At 28.2% G+C, this 18,538-nt stretch overlaps 1 protein-coding gene across 1 annotated transcript; it reads left to right on the forward strand.

Moving 5' to 3' along the window:
- Positions 1 to 14,543: 14,543 nt before the first annotated feature.
- Positions 14,544 to 18,526, forward strand: LOC111042638 (zinc finger MYM-type protein 5-like). The gene is made up of 3 exons (XM_022327321.1): positions 14,544 to 15,314; positions 16,806 to 17,028; positions 17,123 to 18,526. The coding sequence occupies exons 1-3, from the start codon at positions 15,170 to 15,172 to the stop codon at positions 17,973 to 17,975; spliced, it is 1,221 nt and encodes a 406-aa protein (XP_022183013.1). The 5' UTR covers positions 14,544 to 15,169; the 3' UTR covers positions 17,976 to 18,526.
- The last annotated feature ends 12 nt before the right edge of the window (positions 18,527 to 18,538 follow it).

The raw sequence follows: 18,538 nt of genomic DNA on the forward strand, positions 1-18,538 counted from the left end.
CCCCCCCCCCCCCATGACAAAATCATTTGACCGCCACTGATCACTACCCGTTGTTTATTACTTCTACCGATTTCCATAGACGTATATTATATACTTATATGTCTATGATTACTACCATTAAAGGAGCACACAACACAAAATATAAGTTTTTTTATTTGAAAGAATGTTTAATTCTAAGGATAATGGTGTAGGTTGTACGTTTCTACTCACATTATTCAATAAGTTATGAGCAATTGAAAAAAGACGTGTGACTTCGCTGGGCCTTAGTCATCGTAATTGCCTATCTTATACGTGTAAAAGTTCCTCGTTTCACACAACGATTTATCAACCTAAACATTTTATTTTTGCAATATAAATTTACATGTAAATATGTGGCTTTATGTGTTTAAAACGATGCAAGTATCAGAATTGCAATACGATGTTTAGTTTTTTAAATATTAAAAATCTTAAAAGAGACATTTTGGTTAAACGGCGGACCCGTTGTTCGAACGCCACTCGCCGCTAGCCATGACGTACGGATTGACCAAAATGTCTCTTTTAAGATTTTTAATATTTAAAAAACTAAACATCGTATTGCAGTTCTGATACTTGCACCGTCTTAAACACATAAAACCACATATTTACATGTAAATTAAATTTTAAAAAGAAAATGTTTAGGTTGATAAATCGTTGTGTGAAGCAAGGAACTTTTACACGTATAAGATAGGCAGTTACGATGACTCCGGCCCAGTGACGTCACGCGGCTATTCTACATCTCTTAATATCTCTTAAAGTAATATTTTTTTTTATATCGTATCTTCACAAATTCATTTCATATAACCATAACTACAATAATTTAACATTTAAAAAAAATTTAAAGAATTTTTTTATTTGTGTTGTGTGCTCCTTTAACACTATTATTATCATCAGCATCATTAATATTGTATTCTTAATTGTTTATACATCATCATAACCGTTGTAATGCTGTTGTCTATTGCAACAGAGTCTTGCCCGTTTAATACTTAACAAATAAATAAATAACGTGCCCGATTTGAGACGAACAAATTTGTTTCGTCACAAATATAAACTAGGTAGGTAATTTTGAGTTTAAAAAAAGGTATTTTTCCGGGGATAGAAAAATATTCAGAATGGGTAGGTATTCAAATAATTTTTTCAAAAAGTATTTAAAATAGCATTTGAATACATTTATTCGAAAAGGTATATCTTACAAGACTGATTCGACCGCTAAGACGCGACAGTCGTCCGTGGTTATGGAGGTTTAATCGAACTGTATTGCTTAACTTTTTTTCATGCCCACCCAGTGGCGGCGCCAGCACTTTTACAACGGGTGGGCTAAGCTGAGTCCCACATTTCTTAGCACAGGCGAGGTATAGGTACATGTCTAGGGCTAGATATATCGGTGGCTGTCAGAGGGGGCTATTTTTTTTTTTTAATTTTTGATTCCAAATTCAAAATTGAACACATCCACATTATATAATAATATAATGTATAAACATTAATCATTATGCGATATTTCAATGACCTATTTATTGAGTAATGACAGCAAAGCAATTAATTATAATTATGATGGCTAGTGGTCATTATTCGTCAAAAACATATAATTTAGTACCTAAACTAACCTTTAAACACGAAACATTTGATAATAGTTTGACATGTTATTACCAAAATGTAAATATATAATATCACTAAAGTGTATCTGTGTACTTATAAAATATAATTATAACTAATATTAATAATTATAATATAAAACATTGTACTCAATGTATAGGCCGGTAGCTGTCAAGCACTATAATAGATAATACCTAGGCCTTGGGTTGCGAACACGAAAAATGAGCTCTGATTCCTATCTCAATAAAATGTGTTCAATAGAGATGTCTTTTAAAATATCTTAATACAACGGCCAAAAAAGATAATTATATTTTAATATTTCCATCACACTCTACAACAGCAAAAAATCTAAAATGTGTTGAACATTTTTATTGGACAAACCTAATACTGTGTATTGGCGAAAATCGAGGTGCCACGATAGAGCTTAGCTAAGGTCCTTCATAAAGCGAAAGAATTTGTTTAATATTTTCTTTTACAAATGTTTCCTAAATGTCCCCAGAAATTATGTACTACACATCTACTACCTGTACCCTATCTCTATGCATAGAATATTCTCTTGGTAAAAATGTTGAACTTTGAATTTTGTAAAATTTCCTTCTTTTCCATAAAAGGCCACCGCCTATAGTGTCTACCACTAATTTAAAAGTAAATTATACAAAACCGGAGAGCTTGCTGCTGCTGCTGCAAAGTACCTTTTACCTAGGTTTGAATTGAATAAATCATTGTACGCATACGAAAAACGATTCTGTTGTATTCTATACGCGAAAGTGACGGACAAGTTGAACTCCAAAAGTTCAAACGATTATCAATTTACATAAATTGTGCAGCAGTAGCAGTACATGTCTTATCGACATTTTTTTAATTACAGCAGTAAGATTTATTATTACGAGTGGACACAATATCACATTTTAAATAATTTAAGTACATATACAAATAAACAATTAATACAATCAATTAGGCTTGAAAATGTTACCGATTGTCAGACCTCCCACTTGAATTCTTCAACTACAGTACTGCAAATAAATCAGGAGCCCTCTTTGGCAATATTAACTTTTAGAATATTTTATAATAATTTTAATAGAAATTCTAACATTGAGTTTTTATTTTTACAAGAAGTACTTAAAATATTGGTTACACAGCTTCCTTTTCTGTTATATACCTCTGCACTGTAAAGTATCAATAAATTAGTTTAGTTTCCCTAAAATAAGTTTAGAACACATGCATGTACAGTAATTTACTGCAGTTTAAAATAAAAACCAACACGTACATTTTGTTGGAATACAGATACGTATGCTGATAAATAAAATATGTATCGGTATTCGGTATAAACTCTAATAACTATCTCATTTTAAAAATATCACTAATAGGTGGACATCGACTTTCAACTTTAGAATATATATATGGCGAGGGACTAATTACTCACATCGTCTCAGTTTTTTTTTCCTTTTATTTTTTCCAAAAATCGCTCTCTCCACACGCCTGCCGACTACAAGTGGTCCGATCTTATGAAGTAAAAAATATGTAATATACACATAGATTGTTACACAACATTTTGTAGTAGGAAATCAAATTATTTATATACTACTGATATTGTACAAAGATATGGTGTCTCACTCTATGGCAGTTCTTGAATTCTGAAGGGGGGGGGGGGGTGCACAGGGACGAAAACTATTTTTATTTGATATGAGCTTATTACATTTTCCATGGTTAGGACTACCTAATCTTGCTATTTTGATTGAAGTTTGTCCATAATAACAAACAAAAAACAATGTTGTGAGGGGACTGTCTAACTTTTTGCTAATGATTGTTTGCAAATTATTATTCATATAATAATATTAACATTTTAACTAATGTTTGTATTTATTTTAATTTCCCCGATTATTCAAAAAAATACTGAGTAACTTCTACTTTCAATCCACAAAAGTTCAGTATACAAGATAGATCCAATTTTTTACCGGAAACCAGCTCTCTCGAGGTTGATAATTAATGATTTTTTCTTCTATAGAAAAATTGTTTTAGATACAGACACAAAAAAAACATATCATTGTAAAATCTATACATTCTGATTTGTCTAAATATTATCTCAAAGTCGAACACAATGTCAAATAATAATAAAATAAAAAACCGTCATACCCTCAAAAATATTATCCTCTATGATTTTTGGAATAGGTTCATTTTACTCTAAGATTTCTCAAAAAATCATAAAAAAAATTCTAAGTGAAACCGTTTTATCTTCATTGCACGTGGATCTGAGGGAGAGTATAAAATGTATGCTGACATCCTCTTAATAGGCACAACAAACTTACATATCTTATTTCCATAGCTTTTGCCTGTATGTAATTGATTAGGTTCCTATATGAGTATATCTGACTTACGAAAACTCTCATTTTTACAGTCATATTGTATTATAGTTGTTAATATATTATTGTTCGTGTTTTATTAACAGATTTGATGAAAAAATACCAAATGTAAAATCTGAGTCAATTCAATAATGCAACTACATAGGTCAAGGCCAATGTATAAATATGTTATATTATATAATAAAAATAATTAAATCTTATTTCAAAAAATACGGCCTTGACATAGGTACATTAAATCAATGAGTACCCACTATACCTACCAAATGCGCGTATAACAAATATGTATAGTTTATTATACACTAAAATACACTCGATGATACAATATTAATGATTTCGAGTAATTAAGGCGTTAAGTATAGGCAATTTTAAAAAATGTTTAAATTGCCTAATATAATTTCAAGATGTTTTGATACATTTTCTCTTTTTTGGAGATTTCAGGTTATCTTATTAAAAACTGCCAATTGAGATAGTATAGAGAATAAAGATTGGAGATAAAAGATCACACGACTATTATGAAAATAAAAACAAAATTTTGGAAGTCATTACCATATTTTGTATATTATTTTATGAAATATGCATTCTTATTGTCTTACACTTATTACAAAAACTAACATTTTTTAAAAAAGCGGGCAAGATAGCAAATGGGTACCGATCTGCTGTACATTAGGTGTCGAGAGAGTAATGAGTCACGGTAATATATGTGTTAAATTTGGATTCAATGATATACAATTTGAGGGAAGACAGTCTGTCAACCCATACTATAACTAAGTACCTATAGGTATTATTTGATATTATATTGTGATTAAAGTAATTTATTTTACTATTAGGCTACAAATATCTTAATTTGTAGTCTTGGCGACAAATTCAAATTTGTTTTTAGAATTATTATTGCTGCATTAAATCAATTGGTACGTTTGGGAAAAAAAACACATCTAAAATCCTATGTCTCGCTTGTGTTAGGCAAAGGCAGAAAATGACGGTAACGAATTCCTATGTATACTCGATTGTTCGGTCAGAATGATATTATATCGCACCAATAGGCAATACTGCAATATTAATCTAGGTGTTATGATTCAATTTGTTTATAGTCTTAAAATCTTAATGAACTCGGCTTACACATCCCCGGAAACCCAAAATGCGTTATTTTTTTTCAAAAGCTCTCCTCGATACATCATTACCACATCTATGCTCCGACAAACACACCTATTAATAATTTAATCTCCCCCCTTCCCATAAGAAAACTGAATGTAAGCCACTGTACATATTTCTAGTATAATTACAGTGAAACTTCTATACAACGAATTTCTACTTAACAAAATGTTCTGTTCAACTAAACATTTTTAAGAACCAAACCGAATTAGAATCAACTAATGTATTTAATTCTATTTTACGAAATACTACACAATATGAATTTTTTCGTTGCTCACCGGGTCATGAACTCGAGGGACTTCGTATTAAGTTCGTAATATGGAAATTTCACTGTACATATTACATAACTTGAAAAAAATAGGTACTTAATTTGATTTGCATACATTGTTATAATTATGGCTGTGAATACTGAATTCAATGCAGTAAAGATATAAGAAATAGGTACGCATAAGGTGTGTAACAAACTATTAGTAGTTAGACAGTACTCAGTTTAAACATTTTTGAAAAATTCTAAATTATGCAGATGCATTTCAAATACAAACATAAACTACAACTGTTCAACATTTGTAACAAGTTTTCGAGTGTATTGTGGTTAAAAAAAATGAATGATTTTCCAACTTACAGTATATGAACAAGTTTCTTTGGTGATGTTTCGTCACTGCAGTGTTTTCTCTTAAAAGTAATTTATCCATTATTTAAAAAAAATATGAAGATGCACTTTGTTTTTAATTGAACCGGTTTTCGATGTTCATTGCCTCTATTGCTATTTTATGTATATTTGCTCTGAGATTTATTGATTCTTAATCCAATTATATTTTCATAAAACTAATAATAAAACCGTTATGATTTATAACTTTTTATGATCCGAACGATTTGCTTTATTGTATCTATATTATATTACATTAATGACAAAGGTTATATCATCTAATATTAAGATTATAATTTATAACTTATACACAATATAATAAAATAATACCTATATACATACCAAAATATGTACATATATTTTATGGTTTTTTTTTTAAAGGTTGGTACTTACCTATTTACTTTTAGTATGTATATATATTATACTATATATTATACAAACAGTGACATAGCACACTATACCTACACAGAATAATAATTCTGAGTATAATATAAAACTTGTCTCACAAGAAGCATATTTTTTTCCAACCCAATGTGGAACTAAGTCTACTCAAAACCAATTTATTATATTATACTAGATTGTGATCGGATTGAATGCCATTATATCGTATTATTATGCTATAGGTAGGTACTGGAGGAGCTAGAAGCGTACTTACGCTTTGGCTTATCTGTCTTGGATGTTGAAATAGGTACTAAAGTCTAAAATATTATATATATATATGTAATATTATGTATATACTATATAATAGCTGAATACTATACAAAATACTAAAAATTAATTGTGTATATAACAGGTAGCAGAGGTTCCCAAAGTTAATATTTTATTCCACAAACATCCTATATTTTCAGCTTATTATGAATTAGGACGGCTTTATTTAATAGTTGCATAATTAGTTGTGATAAATCCACTTCCTCAAAAGGATAAATACTAATTTGGAACTTACAGTATAAGATATACATATCGTGTAATCTACGATAATTATATGTACAGGTAGTTGATTGAAAATTATTTTAAATAGCATTTATAGTAAAAAAATATCACACAATACGTGGTCAATATAATATCGTTATGTGTATATAGTGACGTAGATTAGTAACATATTGTTATTGTTCTTCGCCATTGTAATAAAGTATAGTATTAGACTATTACACTAGTACTATATATTATTTTATATTTTTATAGAATTTACTAATCTTATAAACCTGGCCCCTGGGCCTCCTCTGCAGAAAAATATTGAGTATTATTTGTAATTAGTAATTACAGTATTTACTATTGTCGTAGGTATTTATCGCACAGTTTAAAAACCGGGAAAATATAAACTGGCCAGATTGGCTAGCGATTATATGTAATTTGCGCCACTTTTTAAGATTGTAGTTAGCGCCACACAAAACTAAATAAAAGGGCATTAAGTAATATGCGCCACTGTTTAAGTACCTACAAACATTGTAATTTGAGCCACTTTAAAATAACTAAATAATTTTTTTTAACAGATTAACATAGGTAATATTGTATTTGTAACCATTGACCAATCAAATTAGTTTTAATAGAAAACCAGCAAAATCATTATTATAAATATATTTAAATAAGTATAAGTAGTCTATATATTATATTAAATAAATCAATATTCGCATAGTAATACAATTTAAAAAAATTTATAAATATAAAATAATTATAAATAAATGTAAATATATATAAATATGTCTTATTACGACAATTTAGGTACTATCTTGCAATATATATTGCAAGATAGTACCTACATTTTCATAATAAGGCATATCATTTTTGGAAAACATAAAATACCTAGCTACTTATAATACTTAGCTTACTCGCCTTCTTATTGTAACTTGAAGATGAAACCAGATGACCTTTTCAGTAAATTTTATTTTGTATACTATTTTCTTCATATACTTGTTGAACATTTTCCAATCAATTTTTATTTTTAGTAGAATTTCATTTTTTTTTTTTTTATGTATACTTTTAAGTTTTAATTTCAATCAATGTTTCTGTTTGAAATCCTTTTAGTACGTCCAAAAAGCTGTAAATAGTAAGATAGGGGTGATAGAACCCAAAATTGAAACGTAAATGATACATTGATATGATTCGCAAGCATTTATAATGAGAGAGCAATAGTGACGTGATATTCGCAACCCAAATTATTGGTGGAAATTTAGCCTATTCACCGATATATATGTCAATTAAATTACACGAATTGCTTCTTCAAAATCAGATGCATAAATAAATTTGGTTTTAGATAAAATTCAGGTGCATTACACTGCACACTAATGATGTTTTTAAATAAATTGACGTAGGTTGAAGTTTTTTTGACGGAAAGTAATGCAAATAAAAGTGGTCTATAATGATCATTGCATAAACCACGCAAAGAAAACATTTGAGTAAATAACTAGGGACAATATTCAAAAGTTTAATCTGTGTATACTTAGATTGGCATAGAACTTTTAAATTTGTGTCACACGAAAATATTATTATATAATTATTAGGTTTTTTTATAGAAACTGGTGCAGAGACCTAGCAATAGCGTAAAATTATTAACATTCAAATAATCCACACATTTAAATCCCTCACGTCATAAGTACTACTGTTGAGTAGTTCCTTAAACTCATGTAAATTCACGTAAAAACACATAAACACCGCATATATGCTTATTGTAAATTACCCTTACAGATTGTATATTTTCCAAATAAATGTTAAAAAAAAATATATATATATAATTATTAGGTAACTAAAATGTATTAGAATATTTATTGTATTTTTGAACTTTTTGTCTAACAATTAAAAAATGATGCCGGACTTTTTATCGAACTTTTTTCAAAACGGACTTTTCATCCCGGATTTGTTGGTTTACAATAGACTTTATGAACATTTTTTTGCTTCAGGCCGAGTTTACGATCGCCCCGATAACCGTATACCGATGACGAGCATATACTATAGTTTGTATTAAAATTTATAAGTAGTGAATAGTGATGTACCTATATATATATATATATATATATATATACATAAAGCACCTACTACCTGTATATAGTATAAAGGATTACATTTTGAGTACTGGGTCTTTCGTCCTTGACCCTTGTCAACTGATCCCGACATCCCGCGCCTATATTATATCAGATAAAAATATCGAATTAACGTTGTACATAATAAGCGTCATGATATGAGTAGAGATGGATAGATTTATATGTGACTAGAAAACCTTATAGATAAAAAACCGTGAGCTCATTTACATTTTAACTCGTTTTCAAAATAAGTAGAAGTGTTTGAAGCCACTGTCTTCTATTATGTATATATATACACAGGTATACATAGGTACTAGGTTCCTACCTATCGGCTATCACCTATGTATATATTAGAGATGCGAGCTATCCAAAAAAAATGTAAAATGTACCTAAACCTGTTTGGAAAATGGAATTCTTTTTTTTAAAACATACGAAAAATAGCTGTTTAATACCTATTAGTTATTTTATTTTCACATGACGTTGTTTTTACTTTATTGGTAAAAATGATATATATTATATATACGTTCATATATAATATGGGTAATAATTCAAATATAGGTACCAATACCTAGTTATTATATTTTATTGTTCCACTCGGCGCTCGCATAGAATAATTAAAATAACAATTTCTTTTACTGTACCTAAACGTCGTATACCTAATACCTACATGGTAAATCAATTAACTATGTCCCATGTTGATGCAACTAAACTACTAAATCTAAATTAGATCGATTGGTGGACAATTATTAATACTTTTACGGCTAAATATGTGTAGGTATACTTCTATCTATCTACCTAGAAAATTGTAAGACATTATTATGGATAGTAGGTATATAGTAGGTAACCTACATAGTACAAACTTCTTTATTTACTTTATAACTATTAACTTAACAACTTATAGTTGGTTAACCTGATATTATAATGACTTGACTGCGACAAGCGGTTTTTGTACAGTTTGAAAAAGACGCTCACAAAATTTAGTATGCCTATATACCTACATGCAACAGTGATAATAACAACACAATATTACTATGGCGAGTGTAATTAATTTAACGATGTGAGAAAAAATACTCGTTTCTATTTTAATAATAAGTAAAACAAACCATGATGATAATATATTGTTATAGTTCAACTGATTGTTATTACTATTATGTCTTATTGTATATAGGTGTGTAGTGTGTTACTGTGTTATAAGTTATAACTCTGTGTTATATTTATAAGTAAATATTTATAAGTTACAACACATAATAATAAAATATTAAATTACCCGCTTATTAATTTAGGGCTCGGATTTTTATGTTACAAAAAGTAAAAAAATGAAAATATTATATTATTATGTTATTTACACAAAAAAAGATAAGAACTTTTTTATTTACTGTTGAGCAATTGAAATAAGTACTTATAAAAAAAATGTTTGTTCAATATAATATTCATAAAATTTTAAGCCATATAACATAACATTTTAACCGATTTAGAAAAACTAACGAATGAATGAGAACAACTATAGTATTGGCTGGAGTAAATATTATATAGATTGTACAACTGATATGGCTATGTCAAAAATCGTTATCGAACCTATTTTATCTTATATTAACTCATTTATTACGACGTTCTCTGTTACGATTTACGAGTTACGAAGGACTGAACAAATTTCCCAGAGATTCTACAGAATAATGGTTATTTTCAATATGTCAGCGTATATAGGTAGGTAAATATAAAAGTATAGAATATTCAAAGGAAATATGTTCTTCTTAGTAGCATAATTAAGGATATGCATTTAAAATATGTGAAATATTAGTGTGGGAAAAATGAATACCTTCGTTCTATTCTGGATATTACATATACCAGGTGATCCATTTAAGATTTCACTTATAGTACTTCACAAAGTTTCAACTTTTTGAGAGTATTTTCTCGCATAATTTGACATCATTTCAAAACAACATTTCTGAATAAAAGTTATATTTTTACTATTTTTTATTTTAAGATTTGTACTTTTTTGAATGACACCGTACATTTTTAATTCAATGTTCCGGAGCAGGATATTATTTGGTGTATTTATAAATCTATAAAAATCAGATCAAGGACAAGTGGTTATGGCGGTATAGGCTATAGATACGCATTAGATACTATTAATTATATATTTAAAAAATATATAATATGATGTAAAATGCAAATAATATTTCCGCAGTTTGAAGATATTTGAATGTAAATTATTTATTGACCCTATGTTATTGTTATATATTTATATAAGATATATGCAATGAGCAGTGGCGTAGTTATGATTTTGTTCTGGGGGGGGGGGGGGGAGGCGCTAACTTGTTAAATAAAAGTCAAGTAGGGTCCCCGACAGTACCATAAGTCCCCCAATGGAGAGCAACTTAACGGTCTTAACGTAAATTACAAGTAACTTTAACGAAATTACCCTTTTAAGTGGTGGATAATTTTACTTCATTTTATTGTAAATTAATAATACGTAATTTAAGTTCCTTCTTTCAGTAAAATTACTAAATTACTCATTACTTAATTTCTGTAAATACACTTTAGGACACGATTAATCATATAGGTATGTAAATACAGTGAAACCTCCACTAACGGACACCTCCCAATAGCGGACACCTCCCAATAGCGGACATTATTTTATTAGGGAATTTTTAAAATAATGGTAAATCCCTAATCATTATTTGAAAATATAATCTGTAATATGCCTATCTGTAATACGTATTCACATTCGTATGCACTCTTGTAATAATGTAACATAGGTAATTACGATAACAAACTCGTTATGGGACGATACGATTATGACAAATTCGGTTATCGGTGAAGCAATTATGTCTTATGACAAAAGTATGTCAGTTAGTGACGGTTTTCGACGCGATGACTACGTTAAAACGAAAGCGGTTGTCGCTCCGCGAAAAAATTGACATTATAAAAATTATATAAAAATGTAATAACTTACAATAAATAATAAGTAAAAACATTACATATATGTATATTTACATACATAGTACATTATTATACAAATAAATTTCAAAAATGTATCCCCTCTGAATAACGGACACCTCCGAATAACGGACAAAATGTTNAAAAATGTATCCCCTCTGAATAACGGACACCTCCGAATAACGGACAAAATGTTGGTGACCAAGAGTGTCCGCTATTCAGAGGTTTCACTGTATATCATAAAAACACTTTTTTCTGACAATAACATTTTAATTTTTGCAATAGCTATATTTGACAGGTATTCAATAAGTAATTTTGAATAAGTAATTTGAAATATAAATTTAAAAAATAAAAAATAAAACGCATGAAGTTACTTTTTTTTAACTCCAAAGTAATGCAATTTTCGATTAAATAAAAAAAAAAGCGAGTAAGTGGATGTCGCTCTGCTGTACAGTAGGTTACAAGTGGGTCACTGTATAATGGATAAAATTAAATTTGAATTCAATGATACAATATCATTGTATAAGAAAAACGATTCTGAGTGGAGACGGTATGTCAGTCTTGGCTTAAGACATATTAATACCAATATATCTGAGTCAAAATTCGAATTTTAAATGCTTATAAAAAAAATTGTGCCTATGTATTTTAAATATTTTACAATTGCTATTGTAAAAATATATCAGGAGCCTCGCATTACATTTTCAAGCTTTTTCGCCCAACAAATAACATTTTATTGGTATTTATAGAAAAAAAAACTAAGAAAATTGAAAATTGATAATGTTCGTAAACATCTCAAAAAGAGTCAAATTATTTTCAAAATTTTATCGTGTTTAGAAAATGATAATATCAACATTCAGTGAAATTTTCAAGTATCTACAGACATTCGTTTTTTAATTACAACAAAAACAGAAAATTGTTACATGAGAAATCGAGTGAATATCAAATGTTGTAAAAATATGAATTTCAAAAGCTCATAAAAATTTAATTTGACTTTCTTCTAAAAATTTTTTTTTTGATAAAGGTAGACAAACTTATGAGGAATCTTGTATTAAATTTTAAAATCTTAGATTTAAAAACAAAATTTCTTATGAATTTCTAACTTAAAACAATTTCCAAATTTTCGTCGTTTTTTGTCAATATTTGAACTTTAAATGCTTATAAAAAAAACTGTGACTAAGGATTTTTAATTTTTTTCATCTGCCTTAGAAACAATATACTAGGAGCCTTGTATTAAATTTTCAAGTTTTTTTAACCAACAAATAAAATTTTATTGATATTTATAGAAAAAAAAACCAATAAAATTGAAAACTGACAATGTCCGTAAACAGTTCAAAAAGAGTCAAATTTTTTTCAAAATTTTACCGTATATAGAAAATGTAAATACAAACAACCTGTGAAAATTTCATATATCTACGATCATTTGTTTTAGAGTTACACCAAAAACCAAAATCGATTTTGCGTAAAAATTCCCGTTTTTCCTTAATTTTTCTTTTGTTTTTCACGTCGCTTTTGAAAACTACTGGGAAATTTTTACTTTTGTAAAGTACCAACCCAATGTACCAACTAGATTCACTTTCCAATCAGAAAAGTTGCTATTAAAGAAAATCAAAGCAGATTTACTGACCTAAAAGGTGATGACAGACACAAAAAAAAATAAAAAAATAAATAAAAAAACACACATCATTGTAAAATCAATACATTCATCGTTCCACTCAGAATCTAAAATATAAGTAAGTACAATTTTTTAAAGGACGTAATATTTGTAATGCTATTTAATTAGATGGGTACCAAAAAAAGGTATTAATTCTCCAACTCTATACAAAATAATAAAACATGGTAATGAGTTCTATAATATATATTATAATATATATGAATAATGGATTATAATAATATATGTGATTCACTGGACATAAAAAAGAGATAATAATGTTTTATGAAATTATAATAAAGCCAATAGGAAATTACTATTTTGTTTTTAATGAGTGTGAAAAATAAACTAATAATAATAAACTACATAGGTATTGTATACTAATAATAATAGGCTAGCCCATATCATTATCCAATATGTCAGCATTATTTATTATAATATACGTTCTTCCATATTTACAACTTGCATGACGTAGTACCCACATCTCAGACACGGTGTTATTATTATGATAAAATGATAAATCATATTGTTAATACTTATAATAATATACAAAACTGATAGATATCGTACTATAATTTATAACACTAACAATGATAGTAATAACTAGGTAATAGTTAACTAATTAATTACCCAACTATTAATAATTAACTTCAATAAACTTATCAAGTATCAACCGCCAGCACATCAATAATAATTATAATATCTAATAATTCATTTTTTTTTCGACGAGGTCTTTGTGAAGTGCATAATATGTTGCCTTAGAGCTGGCCCTGGCTAAAATATTTTGATAAAGGCAATACTAGTTTATGTATCAAAAAAAATATTTTGGATTAAAAATTTAGGAATCAATTTTGAATATAATATAATTCTCTTCGAATATATATTTATAAGTTATGTATAATGACCGTCGCTTTTTAAATGACAACCTCTACCACAGTAGTACAGTACTAAAGGCAGAGCTTCTGCTATTTATAGTCACTCCTATGAGTACCAGAGTACTTACAGTATTAATAAGGACAAAACGTTATTGCGAGCGAAATGTAATAGGCAAAACAATTTTTATAAAATACATTTTCAAAATGCTTAATTTATTATTACATTATAGGTACTTCGTATACATATTGGTTATACATTTATATATAATGACATATTTTATTGATTTATGTTATGCGCAGGGGCGTATTTAGGTAGGGGCTATGGGTCCCGTTGCCCAGAGCGGCAAATTTTTAAAGATTTAGAGGGGCGGCAAATTTTTATTTCGTACTTCATAGTTTACACGCTGATTTCAATTAATTAATATTTTTTCAGTAAATATTTACACATCCCCCTCCCTGCTCACATCATATTATTTTTATAATATCAGTACAACTTGCCTATTTACAGTTTCACCATGGCGCGGGGTCACCGCCCACCAGTGACCAATTGATTCATAATAATATTGTTACGGCGATAAATATTAAAAATAGATGTTAATAATAATAACCCAATATGACATTATAGGATTATACCGATTAAAATAGACGTCTAGAGCTCTAGACCATGTAGGCATATCAGTATCTCACGCACACAACGATAGTTACTATTTTACTAACAGCGAACTTATTAATATCAAGCTATTAATATTATTGTTGTCTGTTATCGAGTACCGACACAACTGAGAGCTGTAAACAATAAACAGTGTAAACCGGATTGCCTCGAATAGTCGAATCTCGGAGTGCCTTTGGTAGTTTGGTCTCATATAGATCGTATACGGTATACCTATTGTAGGCAATTTATTACCCACTAAAAAAATTTCGTTAAAGTCATGGGTCCTATCCGATCAAGACTTAGCGGATCAGGATATAAGAGGAAGGCCGCAGTAAAGGCTGAAAAGTATGCTTCTGTCATAAAAAAAACAGCCAAAATAAATACATTTTTTTCGCAAAGTGCGCAATCCAACGCTATCACAGGTTAGTACTTAGTACTTAGTACTTATTATATATTTACTACCTAGGTACTTAGTATTTAGTACTTTGTAAAAACTAGTAACTAATATAGTAATATCTATAAAAAATTTTAATAGCAAACACGCTGCCAAATATTTTTAATTCATTTTTAATTTTGTTCTTCTAATATTCTTGCATGCAACTATGCAATTATGTAACACATTAATGTATTCATTTTAAAAAGATCCACTTAAAAAAAAAAAAAAAAATGATTTTAGTCTATTCAAACAGCTAAATGAACATTAATAATAAATTATACTTATTATTAGGGCCCGAATTTAAATGCACTTAAAACCATACAAATATGCTCTAAAAAATAGCCAAAAATGCATTTTACCTCAAAAATTACCTTAAAAATGACATAGTCTTTTTTTTAAACAAATTGTAATTTATAAATGAGATATAATTATTATTTATTTAAAAGAAAATTAAAATATTGACTAGGTACGATGTTGACACGCATACCTATGTTTTGGATGTTTTGAGGAAATATTATTCATCCTAAACATACCAAAATATATATTAAAATTTATGTAAAATATTAACATGAAGAAAATAATTTATCTTTAGATAATATTTTGAATAGGCTGAATTTTATATCTATATTGAACAAATATGCATTAAAAACCAACAAAATAACCCAATAATGCTAAAAATGAAAAAACGTCGAAATATGCAAAAAAAATGCAAAATAAAATTTGTAGCTTTCAAACCCTCGTTACATGAAACAAATTATGTACTTAGAAAGCATTGTGTATGTTTTCAACAAAAAAAATATGAACTTTGCATTGAAACCCAGGCCCTACTTATTATCTATATTTTATTGGTACACTGAATATTTTAGTTAAAATATTGCTAAATATTGCAAAATACCTATATTATATAATTATATATTAGTCATGTAAAGTATTTGAAAAAATGTATTTAAATACTTTTATAGTATTTAGTATACATTTTAAGTGCTTTTTTGAATTATATATTTTAAATACAGTCTTGGACATATTATGAATTTGTATTTGAAAATCAAATAAGTATTCTTATGCAAATTCTTTAAAAAAATCATACAAATGATTTGTCTGTTGTCACAAATTTATTTTAAAAGATTTTCTATTTTATTTATATTATTTGTTTCATTCATAAGCCATAACTGGTACAAAAATACCTCCCTTGTTGAATGTAACATTGCAATTTTAAATTAATAAATATAACATTTATATTGGCCAACCAACTAATAAAAAGTAAAATTTAATTGAAAAGTACTTTTTTAAATACATATAAATACAATCATCATTACAAGTTATTATTTATTCACATAATAAATTATAATTATACTTAAGTTAACCTATGGTCTAAATATTCTGTAAATTAAAATACTACTAAATATAAATATAACTAGGTATGTAACTATTTACTATACCTATATAATTTAACAATATGAATATTATTTTTTTTCAGATTATAAAAGAAATACAATTATTGTAACTAATAATATTGATAATGTGCCTAATGTGGATTTAAATGAAAAACATTACTCTGTTGATTTGAATGAAAGAAATAACATTATTGAAACTAGTGAAATTGATACTGTTAATTTTAATGAAAAGTGTTGCTCTGTTGATTCTGTTGATTTGAAAGACAATCATGTTGACAATATTACCAGAAATTTGATATCACCCAGGTAGTTACTAGTTATTCTCTCTTTATATATTTTTTAAACTGAATACTTTTATCGTTATAACTTATAATTAATTTAAATAATATGTTTTTTTAAGTAATGATCCGGCATACTGGTGTGTTGATGATACAACAAGAAATTACATATCAGTCAATGGAATATCTCAAAATATTGAAACTATTAACTTCACCAAGTCAAAAAGAACAAGTAAAAATGTTATCCGTGGAGTTCTTAAAGTACATTCACGATATTGCTCATCAAAATTATTTTATATGGTCCTTCTTAATGGTGAAAAAGTTAAGAGAAATTACTTAGTGTACTCTGAAAGTACTGGGTCATTATTCTGTGCTCCATGTAAATTATTTGGTTCGACATCTATGTTTTCAACTGTAGGATTTAGTGATTGGAAGCATGCAGAGAAAAGAATTACTTCACATGAAAATTCTCAAACTCACAAAACTAATGTCTTAACTATGAAAGATAGAGGAAAAGTAGTTCAAAGAATTGATAGTGCTTTAATATCACAAATAGAAAAGGAAAAAAACTACTGGAAAAATGTATTAAGGAGAGTTGTTGCTGTAGTCAAGACACTGTCATCTAGAGGATTAGCATTTAGAGGCAAAACTGATAAATTTGGTTGTAATCAAAATGGTAATTTTTTAATGTCCTTGGAGCTAATTGCCTTATTTGACCCTTTTCTAGCTTCACATATAGAAAAATTTGGCAACAAAGGAAAAGGCTTTACATCCTATTTATCATTTAATATTTTTGAACAGTTCATAACTGTAATGGCTGATCAGGTTCTTGCAGTTATAGTTGAAGAAATTCAAAAAGCAAAATACTTCTCAATAATAGTGGATTCAACGCCAGACGTATCGCATGTTGATCAGCTATCATTCGTGGTGCGGTATGTTAAAAATAACGGAACACCTATTGAACGGTTTATGTGATTTTTGCCTAATAGTGGACATAAATCTGAAGAACTTACTGATGAAGTTATGACTACATTATCTCTTTATGATCTGGATCCAGCATTTTTACGTGCACAATCTTATGATAATGCAAGTAATATGGCTGGGGCATATAGTGGCTTACAAGCCAGAATTAAAGAAATAAATCCATTAGCCAATTTTGTCCCCTGTGCTGCTCATTCCTTGAATTTAGTTGGGACATGTGCAGCCAGTGCCTGTCGTGAAGCTTGCGAATTTTTTGATATTATTCAAAATATATACAACTTTTTTACAGCTTCCACGCATAGATGGTCTGAATTAAAAGGAACCGTAAAATGTCTTTCAGCAACCCGTTGGTCAGCCCGTGATGATGCTTGTCATTCCTTATCCAAAAATTGGAATAATATAGTACATGCTCTACAGAAAATTTCAAATAATAGAAATGAAAAGCCTTCAACAAAATGTGAAGCTGTTGGCTTACTTAAGAAACTCAACCGCCTTGAAACAGTATTTATGACAATTTTTTGGACAAACATTTTAGACCGTGTAAATAAAACTAGTAA

Source organism: Myzus persicae, unplaced genomic scaffold (genome assembly GCF_001856785.1).
Source record: "Myzus persicae strain clone G006 unplaced genomic scaffold, MPER_G0061.0, whole genome shotgun sequence".
NCBI classification, from domain to species: Eukaryota; Metazoa; Arthropoda; class Insecta; order Hemiptera; family Aphididae; genus Myzus; species Myzus persicae.

Excerpts from the sequence above, each read along its gene's own strand:
- LOC111042638 (XM_022327321.1), top strand. The coding sequence starts at position 15,170 with ATGGGTCCTATCCGATCAAGACTTAGCGGATCAGGATATAAGAGGAAG. Across the intron at positions 15,315-16,805 it reads GCAATCCAACGCTATCACAG|ATTATAAAAGAAATACAATT; the intron begins GTTAGTACTTAG and ends ATTTTTTTTCAG. Across the intron at positions 17,029-17,122 it reads AGAAATTTGATATCACCCAG|TAATGATCCGGCATACTGGT; the intron begins GTAGTTACTAGT and ends TGTTTTTTTAAG.